The sequence below is a fragment of the Sturnus vulgaris genome, chromosome 7, assembly GCF_052056855.1.
Source record: "Sturnus vulgaris isolate bStuVul1 chromosome 7, bStuVul1.hap1, whole genome shotgun sequence".
NCBI classification, from domain to species: Eukaryota; Metazoa; Chordata; class Aves; order Passeriformes; family Sturnidae; genus Sturnus; species Sturnus vulgaris.
This window is the reverse complement of record NC_142249.1, coordinates 18,722,293-18,734,249: the sequence shown is the minus strand read 5'-3', so window position 1 is coordinate 18,734,249 and position 11,957 is coordinate 18,722,293. Positions and strand designations below refer to the sequence as shown.

Genomic DNA, 11,957 nt, shown 5'->3' with positions numbered 1-11,957 from the left:
GGAGCGCATGGGGGATGCAGAGCGCCCCGCGGGGCGGGCGGCGCCGCCGGAGCCGCCGCGGCCGCCGCGCCTGAGCTGAGCGGCTCCGCCTCCGCGCGGGGGAGGCAGCGGTGGGGCCGGCAGGGGAGCGCCATCCCCGCGGCGGCCGCGGCCGCCCGTTCCCCGCGGCGGAGCAGGAGGATGCGGCCCGGCGCCGGGCTCTGAGCGATGGAGGGGGTCCTGTACAAGTGGACCAACTATCTAGCGGGTAGGCGGGAGGAGCCGGGCCCGGGAGGCGGCGGTTGGGGCTCGGCTCGGTCTCGGCCGTGATGCGCCGCTGCTGCCGGTGCCTCGGGGGGTCCCAGCTGTCGGTAACGCGTTGGCTGAGCCATTTGTGCTCGGAGCGAGCCCCGGCGAGCGGCCGAGCATCGCCGCTGCGGCGGCCCTGGGGCGGCGGTGGCCTGGAGGCGCTCGGGGCCGGGCCGGGGGACGCGCCCGGCGGAGCAGCGCCAGCGCTCCCCGCTCTCCCCGGTGCGGGCCGGAGCCGGGAGAAGCCACGGCCCCCGGCAGCCCCACGGGCGGGCTGTGCCCGGCCCTGGCCTTCTGCCGAGCCCCTCTCGCTCCTCTCTGGATTGCGCCTGGCCGAGTTAGTCAGAGACTCTCAGCAGAACAGGGAGCTCCTGTATCCCAACCTGGAAAACACATGATGAACTTCAGTTTCATTAAATGCATTTTTGGAAGCGCTGCAGACAAAAAGTGCACCAAATGCCAGCATTTGCCTGGTTTTGTTTGGCTGATCCTCTGCTGTAGTAGAGACAGCATCTCTCTCTGGAGCAGGCAGCGGACAGGCAGTGGTGTCCAGGCGAAACATTTCTCCTCTGACACTGTGATAGGACTAATTGTCTCTCCCAAGCACATCAGCGTTGGGTCACATACTCTGCTTAATCGTGCCTCTTGTTACACTGCTGTGGCAGTATCTTCTTTGTCCTCTGGGTCTTTGGCGCTTCATATGTGGAATCCTGCTTCAGCATATGCAGGTTGTGTGGAGTGGTGTGAAACTTGATTCTGAGGGATTATAATAAAATGTGGGCCACATTTTGAGGATTGTACGGATGTGCTGTGAAATGAAGCGTACAGAGCATAATATTGCATTTTTCAGAGCAATTATGTGTCCACAGATATGGTCCTTCTGGTAAAAGGGAACGGTTGTGATATAATAGGTATTTGATGTCTTTGTCGCTTCTTCACAATAACTGTAGAGAAAACACATAGAGGAAACGTTGTGGTTATGAGAGAAAGAATGAGCACAAGATTGTTTTCAAAACAATTGAAGTTGTCACTTTCACTTGAAAGTCACTTTCACCTTATATGACTGGGAATGTTGCTGTAACAAAAGATAAATGGATAAAGGCAATGAGCTCTTGCGGTGTTTGCTCCTCTTTTAAGTCTGTTATTTAATAGGCAAATACTCAACAGCAGCTGTGAATGCTATACACACAACAGACTGTTAGCATGCAACTGACTTCTGCTGAAAGCCAGTAGTCCTGAAACCAGCAAACTTCAGAACCCTTCCTAAGCCTTGCGCTGGCCAACAGAGAGCATCTGCTTCTGCGTTTCAAGATTAGTGTGTCAGGAATTACCTACAATCTACAGAATGTAGGAGGGCAGCATTTTTAAAAAAAGTCATCTTATAATGTTAGCAAAATGTTTAAATTTTATTACCATCTGCCTTGTTACTCTACTATCTGTATAGTATTTGTTTTTGTGGCTGAAAATAGGCTGTAGTACTTGTCATTAATGCTAGACACCAAGCAGCAAAGGAGGTTGTTATTGTTGCTGAAGTGTTGCGGAAAACATTTAGTTTCTTCCTTAATTGAAAGCAAACCAGAAATACAGCTGCCTTTTTTTTTTTCCTCCTCAAATAAGAATTCATGAAGTACAAATATGTTAAATATTTTCTCAAGTGTAGGATACCGCCCAGTTTCAAAATACAAGAGGTGTTTTTGTTTTTTGGCTTGTTTCTGTGAAGCACTTGGCCTTTTAAATCCTTTGCTTCTGTTTTTTCCCAATACTAGAATAATGTGAGGATGGAATAGTCATTCATGTAGGTTCTCTTTTTAGCAGAATAAGAGTGTTTTGACAGGCATTGACAGGCGATAAGGACAGTACAGAGTCCACCTCTTGCAACAGAATGTAGCAGAGAAAAAGATCCTTGCATTTTTTGAGTTGCATTTTACAAGACAGAGTCTTCTGAACTGCATATTCTTTGGGTATTAGTATTGATGTATACACACCATTCAAAACATTTCCTGTGTGAGTTCTTATGCTTTAGAGTTTGTAGTTTTTAACATTCTGCTTTTAAATTTGAGTGTGGAGGTGCTTTTTAGTTACCACTCAGCATTTGAAAAGACACGTGTGCTTACTGTTACAGCTAGTAAACAACAAAAATATAAACAATACACAGTTACATGTTACTATTTCTTTTTCATGGAATGGTAACGTGATTTAATGCAGCCTGCTATTACTCCTCTTGAATTAGTGTTACAACTGTAATGATGCTGGTGCTGGAGTATCCACAGAAGGGCAATGGAGCTGGTTAAGGGTCTAGAGAATGAGTCATACCAGAACCAGCTGTACCAGCTGAGGGGGCTCAGCCTGGAGAAAAGGAGGCTGAGGTGGTGACCTTATCACTCTACAACTCCCTGAGGTTGGAGCCAGGTCAGGCTCAGCTTCTTCTTACAAATAACAAGTGACAGAATGAGAGGAAATGGCTTCAAGCAGCACCATGGGAGGTTCAGGCTGGGCATCAGGAGGAAATTCTTCATGGAAGGGGCTGCATTGGAACAGGCTGCCCAGGGAGGTGGTAATCACCTGGAGGTGTCTAAGAAACAACTGCATGTGGTCCTTAGTGCTCTGGTCTAGTTGACAAGGTGGTGACTGGTTAAAGATTGGGCTGGTTGATCTTGGAGATCTTTTCCAACCTTTAATGATTCTATAATGCTATGAATAGTATGAAGCCGGTATCTGATTTCTGAGTCTGCTACCTGATTTAGCCTTCTGTGTTAAAATACAGTGCTGCTGGATGGCCTCAGCTTCCTCTGCTGGGATGGCAACTGGAAAGCACCTTGGGCCATGCTGTCATATTGCCAAATACCTAGAGGGCTTGGCCACACAGTTTTTGCCATTTCAAACCCTAAACCAAGCAGAAAGTTAAAGTTTGGTGTCAAGTTGTAAAATAGAGGGATAATCTGCTCCTATTGTACAGCTGACCCAGAGTATAATGGGCCACTGCAATTGTTATGCTCTACTGGAATATTTTAGTTCTATGTTATTTGTTGAAATGGAAAAAATATGAATACGTAACTGTGAAATACAAAGTTTTCACTGAAATACAGTAGGTGAAGGAGAACATTGCATAGCAGTTGGTGGCATCTGTCATTTATTTGTATCTTGCAAAATCTTAGAAAAATCTGCCTGAAAAATATACTTGAATGAGAATAGCTTTTCAGAGGTATGTAATTTAACAACCTTCAAAATAGGATTTCATGGTGGCTAAATTAAAATTTAATTTTTCTCTAGAATGGAATACAGTGAAAACAGAAGAAAAATGCTGATCTTGCACTCAAAAGGAACGGGAGTGGAATATCCATATAACACTGGTTATAGAGTGGCTCTGGTCTTCAGACTGCACAGATAGTTTACTTCCTGGTGTGTTACAAGAACAATTTAATGTTTGCCTTTTTTCTTAAAATTTTAACAGCCAAAGAGGTGAATTTGACTTATGATTTAGGAATTAGACTGAAGTTTTACATTTTTGATCTCTCTAGGTTGGCAGCCTCGGTGGTTTGTTTTAGACAATGGGATATTGTCATACTATGATTCCCAGGATGATGTTTGCAAAGGCAGCAAAGGAAGTATAAAGATGGCTGTGTGTGAAATAAAAGGTAAGAATTAATAGATTTCTGCTTGAGAAAATTTTATCTGTGATCAAAATAGAAAAGATCACCAATCATACATTTTTGCATCACATAATTTTCCTTCTGTTTTTGTTTACCTGTAGTCCAGTGTGTCAGCTTCACAGTTCACAAATAGTAATGAATGTGAGTAGAGTTCTGTTTTGAGATTTAGAACACACCATTTATTACATTTTGTTTCTAATAGTTATGAGCACGTGGTTCATGCTTGAAGTTATGTCAGCTAGCTGTTTAGTTCTACTGCTTTTTCCTCTTACGAGTAGGGATGGAGACTGAATCATGAAAGCCAGGTTTCCAGAAGAGCAGCAGCAGTGATCCAAAAGTGGAGATTCTTTTAAACCAGAAGTGTTTAGTCTTTTGTTTCCTGAGTAATTTTTACTTTTGTCACTGTTAGCAGCTGTGCACATGCACAGGTGATGGGTGTGTTTGAGACAGTAAGGGTACTGTTTGTTCCGAAGTAAGAGTTTAGTCTTTAGTGTATTCCTAACTGTAGGTCAGCTTCCTTAGCTAATAGCAAGGTGTTTTCTGGCTTCCCATTGCTGTTAACTATGACTTTTTTCCAGGTCCTCACAGGTGACTCAGCTTGTGATGTGGGTACTTTGATATTAAAAAGTGGAAATTATTTTACATGGGCCACCAAGTTTTGCATGTGTTAACTCCTTTTTGTTAGTGTTTCTTTAGTGCAGGTGAAATCAGTGATGTTAAGAGGGGAGGATCACGTCTTAATTTTTTTTTTTATTCTACCACTCCAGTTGCTTGTTACCTTGTTCTTTTGGTGAAGGGGGAGAAAGGTTAAGCAGCTTTGGACTTTTCCTTACTTAGCAGTGGTGCATTGTGATTTACTGTACTACTGTGGAATTATCATAAGCATTTTAAAACTCTTTGAGCAGTATTTAATAAATGATTGTTACTGAGTTGAGGTTCTTATTATTTCAATTTTCTTTTCTATCACAAGTTCATGCAACAGACAACACAAGAATGGAGCTAATCATCCCAGGGGAGCAGCATTTCTATATGAAAGCAGTTAATGCAGCTGAAAGGCAAAGATGGCTGGTAGCACTGGGGAGTGCAAAAGCCTGTTTAGCAGATACAAGAACAAAAAAAGAAAAAGGTATGTGTGTTACTTAGAGTAGATCACTTCTTCAGATAATCATACTGCAAATACTGTTGTACAAAGTCAGTATTATTGTCTTTTAATACAAAATTGTAATTATTTCTAGTAATCTCTATGGTAAATTCCCCATCAGTATTAGAGTTAGAAGTCACCTGCATTGACCTCTTTTATCTTAAGAAGCTGAAATACCAGCAGGGTGGTGTTGTCACTAGACTAAACATATTGTTTGTAGGTGATGTGAAGACATTTCATTTCTCTGTTACAGTAACTGTTTATAGTAACTATTTTTTTTCCATAATTTTTCTTGGATGGCTTAATGGCTTAACCATTTGCAGCCACTCTTGTGGATTGCATAAGTTTTATACAGTAATTTTTTCTACATTACATGGCAGCTAAGAAAGATTTCAACTTTATTTTTCCTGATAATATGCCTTTTTCATAATAGTAATTAAATTAGCATCAGTTATTCAAAAGTATTGTCTGCTTCAAGTATAATTCTTGATTCATTGCAGAATCCAGTTTTCCTCAAAATTAAGTGGAAGTTTAAGTGGATTTTTAAATTGATATTTAAATGAAAGTGCTTAAAATTACGTGTATGTACATTGCATGCAATAAATTGGTATGTCCATTTTTTTCCATAGAAATAAGCGAGACCAATGAATCTCTAAAAACCAAAATGTCCGAACTTCGTCTCTACTGTGATCTTTTAATGCAGCAAGTTCATACAATACAAGAATTTGTTCAGCATGATGAGACTCGCTCTCCTCCCAGCATTGAGGTGCACAACTCTAGAATTTCTTTTCATTCCACTATATAATAAACCTCAAGTTACTGTTGATGTCTTAAACCTTATTCATCTCCCCATTGTTGGGAGACTTAACCTAATGTCAGTTTTTGAATGCTTGTGTGTTGATGTACTAATAGTGATTTTCTGTGTGTAAAGTACCTGGATGGTTTAACTGTAATTGTGCCAGATGTTAGGAACCAGTTTTCTTTCTGAGCCATTTGGTTGAAAGGCCAGGCTATCATCTGAGCAATGCAATATCTTGTCTTTGTTTTTCATCTCTGTTCAAGTCGTTGAAACAATCTTAGTTTGTCCATTCTTACTTCCTTATGTGGGAGGATATTCCATTTTTTTTTTATCAGTGAAAGCTAGTGTTCCAGGCATTGGAAACAAGCAGTGTAGATATCCATCTCTGAATGTGCACAACTGCAATACTAGAATGTATTCCTGCATTTGAATGGAAGGACTGAAAATTATGAATGACTTTATTCTTTTCACTCTTGAGCAGCATGTGACCAATGTTGTTGGTCCTTTAGTGCAGAGGGGTTGACATAGTCACAACAGAGCAGGTTTTCAGCTTAGGGAGGTGAAATAGACCTGCAGCTCCTTGCTCTAGAGTGGTAAAACTGTTCACACTTTCTGCTGCTATTCATTTGTTTCACTGAATGAACTTCTGATACCAGTTAGTCACTCTGAGACAAGCTTTGCAGTAAGGCATTGTTGGCTGGTACCCTAAAGAAACTCAAATGTCAGAAAGAAATTGCAATGCTGTCATATTTGTTTTCTTAAATTTGCCTAATGGTAAAGTGTACATTTGATTTAAAAACTGGGAAATGTAATTTCTTGGTAATGAGGGAAATTAGTGTGTTTGGGAGAGGCAGTGGAGGAAAGTTGTATTTAAATATTTTAATTTTTTTCTTGCTAATGTTTGTGCTTTCATTTATTTTCAGAACATGAATGAAGCCTCTTCCTTGCTTAGTGCCACATGTAATACATTTATCACAACACTTGAAGAATGTGTGAAGATTGCTAATGCCAAGTTTAAACCAGAAATGTTCCAGCTGCCTCACCCTGATCCCTTGGTTTCTCCTGTGTCACCATCACCTATTCAAATGGTTTAGACATTTTGAAATATTATCTTAGTGTTATACTGGTGGTCGGATTGGGGGGAGGAGTGGCAGAATGCTTTGCTATTGTTATGTGCTATGATGTCAACACTTGAAATCTTGATTGTGTTATAAGTCAGTACTGGTCCCAAATATAAATCAGTTTTTTATTCTCAGTCTTTTTTTGCTAGCCTTTACATCATCAGAGTAATTTATCCTACATGTCAAGGCCCTGTAATGAGGTATCATAAATGAATGAGGTTTAACTTTTCCTCCATTCAACTGTTTGTTTTTTTTAGAGTGCTAGCTGTACACTGATCATAAAAATTACATAACTTCACCTCCTCCTTAAGTGCTTGGTGACTTGAAGCACTTCAGTGAGATAGCATATCATATGTTCGTGTATGTAATTCAAGATGTTTGTATTAATATATCATTCCCTTATTTAAGAAAAATATATATAATGATAAAGATGTTACTTACATAACTATTCACTATTGATTAATTCCCTTGGAAAGACAGTGTATGGAGAATCAAATGCTTTCTCAGTTCTGTATATGTATTCCAAGATGATCTGTATTGTGCAATTTTGTTGTGGGAATCTCTTTCTTTCCATATGGATCTTTAATCTCTTTATCTTCAGTCACTTTACTTACAAAGCTGATCATTACGATTTAAAAGAATAGCTTTCTTTGATATGCACAGAGATTTGACAGTAGATTTGACAGTGATAGCAGAGAAAGGAATCAAGAGGCATAATTTGGCTTTGTTGTGTAATGAAGAATGTAAACTTCCATTTGATAAAGGAAAAATATCTTGGTACTTCTGTATATCATAGCAATTAACAATGGCTCCTTAAGGAGCTTTGATGCAAGAGGGAATGAATTCCATAGATAGGAGGTAGCATCTTTTTGTAGTGAATTATTTCCTGTGTGAATGTTCTAAAACTTCTAATATTGATGGCAATCCATCTGTTTTCATATAGTTAAATCAGATTTTTAACTGAGAGTGGTTGCTTTTTATTAAAAAAAAATATTGCCATCTCTCTTTGTAAATAAAGTAAAAAATAATGTTGATATCCATATCATTCTTCTGAGTAGCTTGTGACATTTTTGGTGTTGTTTGTTCTTTGGAATTTTTTTCCCCCTAGATGAAGCGTTCCATTAGCCATCCTGGTCCTTGCTATTCAGAAAGGTAATTTTCTGTTTCTTAAGCTTTTTTCTTGTATCTCAAAAGACCTCCCTGAACTTGCTAGTGTTGAAAACAAAATGTGAGAAGAATTGTTTGCTTGGGAAAAAAATTCAAAATCATAAATTGATCTAATTTTGAAAACAAAAGGTGCAGATTATCAGCTATCTGTGGCAGCTGCTCTTTTTAATACAGTACCAAAATTTCATAATGCTAGAAGCTTTATACAAGCGGCTTGTTTTGACAAGTTCATGAAAGTAAGAGCTTGAAACGCTAACATTCTTTTTCAGTCAGTATTTCAGATTCTCAAATTATTTCCCTCATTTTTATTTCCACTTTCAGGCTTTGCAGTTCTGAAATTAACATTGTTGACTGTGCTGTTTTTAGTCTGCTATAGTAGACTAGACTAGTATAGTAAAAAGCACCAAAGTTATTTCAAATTTAAAGTATATAAAATCTGTGTGGGTTGGAAATAACCAAAGTTATTTCACATTTAAAGTGTATAAAATTTGTGTGGGATGTTACAGATTTTGCTTACTAATAGATTTCATTTCCTTTGTAGGATTAATCACTCTGTAAAAGAACCAGGTTCATCTCTTCACCGATTTTCTCAGCGGCGCAGAAGAACATACTCAGATACAGAATCTTACAGTGATACACTTTCTGAAGATTCTCAGAGTAAGTTTGAAGGAGAGGGAGTTTTCTTTTTATCTTTCAGTACAATTTATTTCCCTTTTTAGAGCATCTGTTCTAGCACTGATATCGACATGAGGAAAAACATTTTATTTGTAAATTTGTAAAATTCTTATATTATAAATCAGAGCACTTGTATAGTTTGTTACCTGCTTGACTTGTGCTGGCTTCCATCCATATTACAAATGATCTTGCAGCTGGAGTAGTTCTATTGAAATCAGTGGGACTACTGGCAAGATAGAATTAAGGCATGTTTGTCCTAATAGACTCTCACACAAATGATTATCTGGTAAGTGATGAGGAATAATGCTATTTGCCACCTGTTTATTGTAACAGAAGAAATTCTCTTTTCTTGACTTCTGCGAGTTGCAGGGGTAGTTTTCACTCAGTGTGTTGTGGAAAGATGGTTCATGTCTGTGGCTTCTTGCCTTTTGTAGAGAACAGCACTGCTCTGAAGGCACACAGCCTTGCCAATAATAAAGATCATTGTTAAGAATTTACTCCCTTGTGATGAGATGGGCTGATTTAGTAGCCAGTTCTTCTGTGTTTTTTTTCTACTGAATCTTGCTGGTATTTTGACTCCATTATAACTCAAGCAGACTTTAACTTGACTAGTTCTTCTGATTGCTTCTATATAGGAAATACTTGGCAAATACAATAATTGACTGATTGGATGATACTTCCGGGGATTGAAAATTAAATACTTAATTGATCTCTTTATAGGATCTGCTCATTGTTCTAGAAGTGTTGTCAATGGAGATCTGGTATCATCAACCATTCCTGAAGAAAGTAAATCAGTGTCAAAGGAAAGATCTGAACTGGAAGAGACTCTTTCATCCTTTTCCTCCTGAAGCAACTGAAAGTATTAAATTTTCTATAAATAATGCTATGCAAAAGCTGCTGTAATTATACTGTTGTTATAGGAAGTAGTTATTTCCCTTTTTAGAAGGATTTATCTGCACTTTATAGAATAACATAAATACTATCTTTGAAGTGTATTTTATCTTTATATAGTTTATTTGCAAGAGTATTTTCCTAATATTTCACAGTTTGAATGTGCATTTTTTGGAACAAATGATGGCTTTAAAAGATAAGCATCCACATTTGTAAATGCAGCTCTTTTTAAAAAAGTGTGGAGGTCTGACCAATACGTTAGTAAATGAGCATCATAAACTTCAGCAAAAAGTTTTCATTTTTTTGGAGAAAATGCAACTTGTGCCATGGGCCTCTTGGTCATTTGTACCAGGTCATCTACCTGGAGCTGTGATTAGCCCCACAATGGCTTTTTTTTGCCAGTGCAAGGGCTGTGGGAATGGGCACTAATGGCTCTGCTCCAGCAGCTTGACGGTAATTGACATTGCCGCCTTTAAAAACACAAGGATATACATTATCCAGTCCTTATTTTTAGGCAATGAAAGTAGAAATATTTAGTGTATTTTTCTAAACAAATGTATAAAAATAACTTAATATGAAGTATTTGTACCAAACATGGGATATTTAATAGTTTTTATTTATTTATTCTTTTTTGCATCAAAAATTTCTACCTACTTTCACTACTAAAGGTCTAAAGATCTACTAAAAGCTTCAAAATGTGCATAAATTGTTTCTGGGGTGTGTAGCATCACAAATAATTAATAAGTGCTGTTAAGATTTACTCTGCTTACTGAAGATGTGTTTTTAGCAAAGTATGATAAAAACAAGAGCTGAAATGTTAGACCGTTCTAAGCTGCTGTTGTAATGAATATTTGTATCTATACATGTTTTATTTATGACATATTTATACAAAAGAGACCGTCTGTTTTTGCAACTCCTTTATATCATTTGAGGGTGGTGTACACCAGAAGATGGATTCTGCTCTCAGTTACATCAGTGTAAATTTGCATTTTACTGTAAGTGAGGTCAGAGTCTGACTCTCTTTATTATTAATGAGTAATATAGTATAATAGTGCCTACTAGCACCTTGGTCAAGAAGGTTGTTAACGTTAGCATTGTAAGCTTTTGGGAATTTTTGGGGTGTTTGTTTAGGGATGAACTTGGTCGATAAAGTCTTAGCTGTAGAGCACTTGAAGCAAGCCATTTACTATTCTTGATTTACACAATTGCTAAATAAATATACAGGGTTTTTTGTACTCAAGCACATACCAAAATCTGTTTTTATAATCAGATCTTTAATTTGGTTTAAGTAGTCTTCCTTTTGTGTATATAAATAATTTGAAGCAAGCAGGAAAGAACAGATGGGAATGGGAGCTTTCCTTATAAATTTTTGGAATGTTGATTTATCTAAATCAAAATAGGTCCAAATGTTGAGGAAAAACATATGAGCTGTTGGCTTTATATAAAATTTATAAACCATATGTAAAGTTTATATAACCATATATAAAGTTTATAAACCATTATGTCAGGTTCAAGTGGAATTGAATGGTTTGTAAAAGGGGTTTGTGGATACCAGCTCAGAGCTGTCATTTGTGCTCAGTTCTGTCAGTTTTCATGCAAACTGGCATATGCATATCAGCCAGACACATGCTTGTACATTTTTTTTCTGAATGTTTGCTTTAATGTATTCTGTATGACACGACAATTGTAAAAATAATTATTAAAGAAGATATTCAGAGAAGTAAACTGCATACTGCAGTGAGAGTGTTGTCTTGAATAATATGCTGTCAGAGGTGCTTTTTGAAGTTTCCCTGAGGTTTCTGACAGCTTCTGCAGTGTTCATTACATGTCACAATGACAGACACTTTTTTCTGCTTTCAACTGCTATGAAGAAAAGAGGCTGGACTCCACGTTGTGCAAAACCAGAGTGAATGTAGTAGTAAGTAATAATTTTAAATACTGCCCACAAGACAAAAGTTGCTGTGATCAGATCCAAGCACAAAATTTGCATGATTGCTTCAGTGTTTCAGTTTTGGGTTTTTCTAGGTCTGCAGAGCCATCATTTCAGCTTTATGTATATATGTGTGATATGTTTCTATAAAATCAGCCTTGTTATAGATACCTGTGCCAAAAATCCTAAAATGTATTTCAGTGAAATTAGTGAAGATGATATGGTGTCCTACTTACGATAACTGGGGTGAAGAAATAATTTCTGAAAATTAATCTGGCTGAATCACAATGATCCA

At 38.2% G+C, this 11,957-nt stretch overlaps 1 protein-coding gene across 1 annotated transcript; it reads left to right on the top strand.

Annotated features, from left to right (window-relative positions):
- Positions 1-100: 100 nt before the first annotated feature.
- PLEKHA3 (pleckstrin homology domain containing A3) lies at positions 101-11,462 on the top strand. Its single transcript, XM_014890065.2, has 8 exons — positions 101-247; positions 3,807-3,923; positions 4,909-5,064; positions 5,709-5,845; positions 6,802-6,966; positions 8,108-8,151; positions 8,708-8,823; positions 9,562-11,462. The coding sequence occupies exons 1-8, from the start codon at positions 208-210 to the stop codon at positions 9,687-9,689; spliced, it is 903 nt and encodes a 300-aa protein (XP_014745551.1). The 5' UTR covers positions 101-207; the 3' UTR covers positions 9,690-11,462.
- Positions 11,463-11,957: the final 495 nt, after the last annotated feature.

What these genes read in the sequence shown, in the direction of transcription:
- PLEKHA3 (XM_014890065.2), top strand. Translation starts at nt 208, where the DNA reads ATGGAGGGGGTCCTGTACAAGTGGACCAACTATCTAGCGG. An exon ending in GTGGACCAACTATCTAGCGG is followed by an intron (nt 248 to 3,806) that starts GTAGGCGGGAGG and finishes TGATCTCTCTAG; the next exon opens with GTTGGCAGCCTCGGTGGTTT. An exon ending in GCTCTCCTCCCAGCATTGAG is followed by an intron (nt 5,846 to 6,801) that starts GTGCACAACTCT and finishes ATTTATTTTCAG; the next exon opens with AACATGAATGAAGCCTCTTC.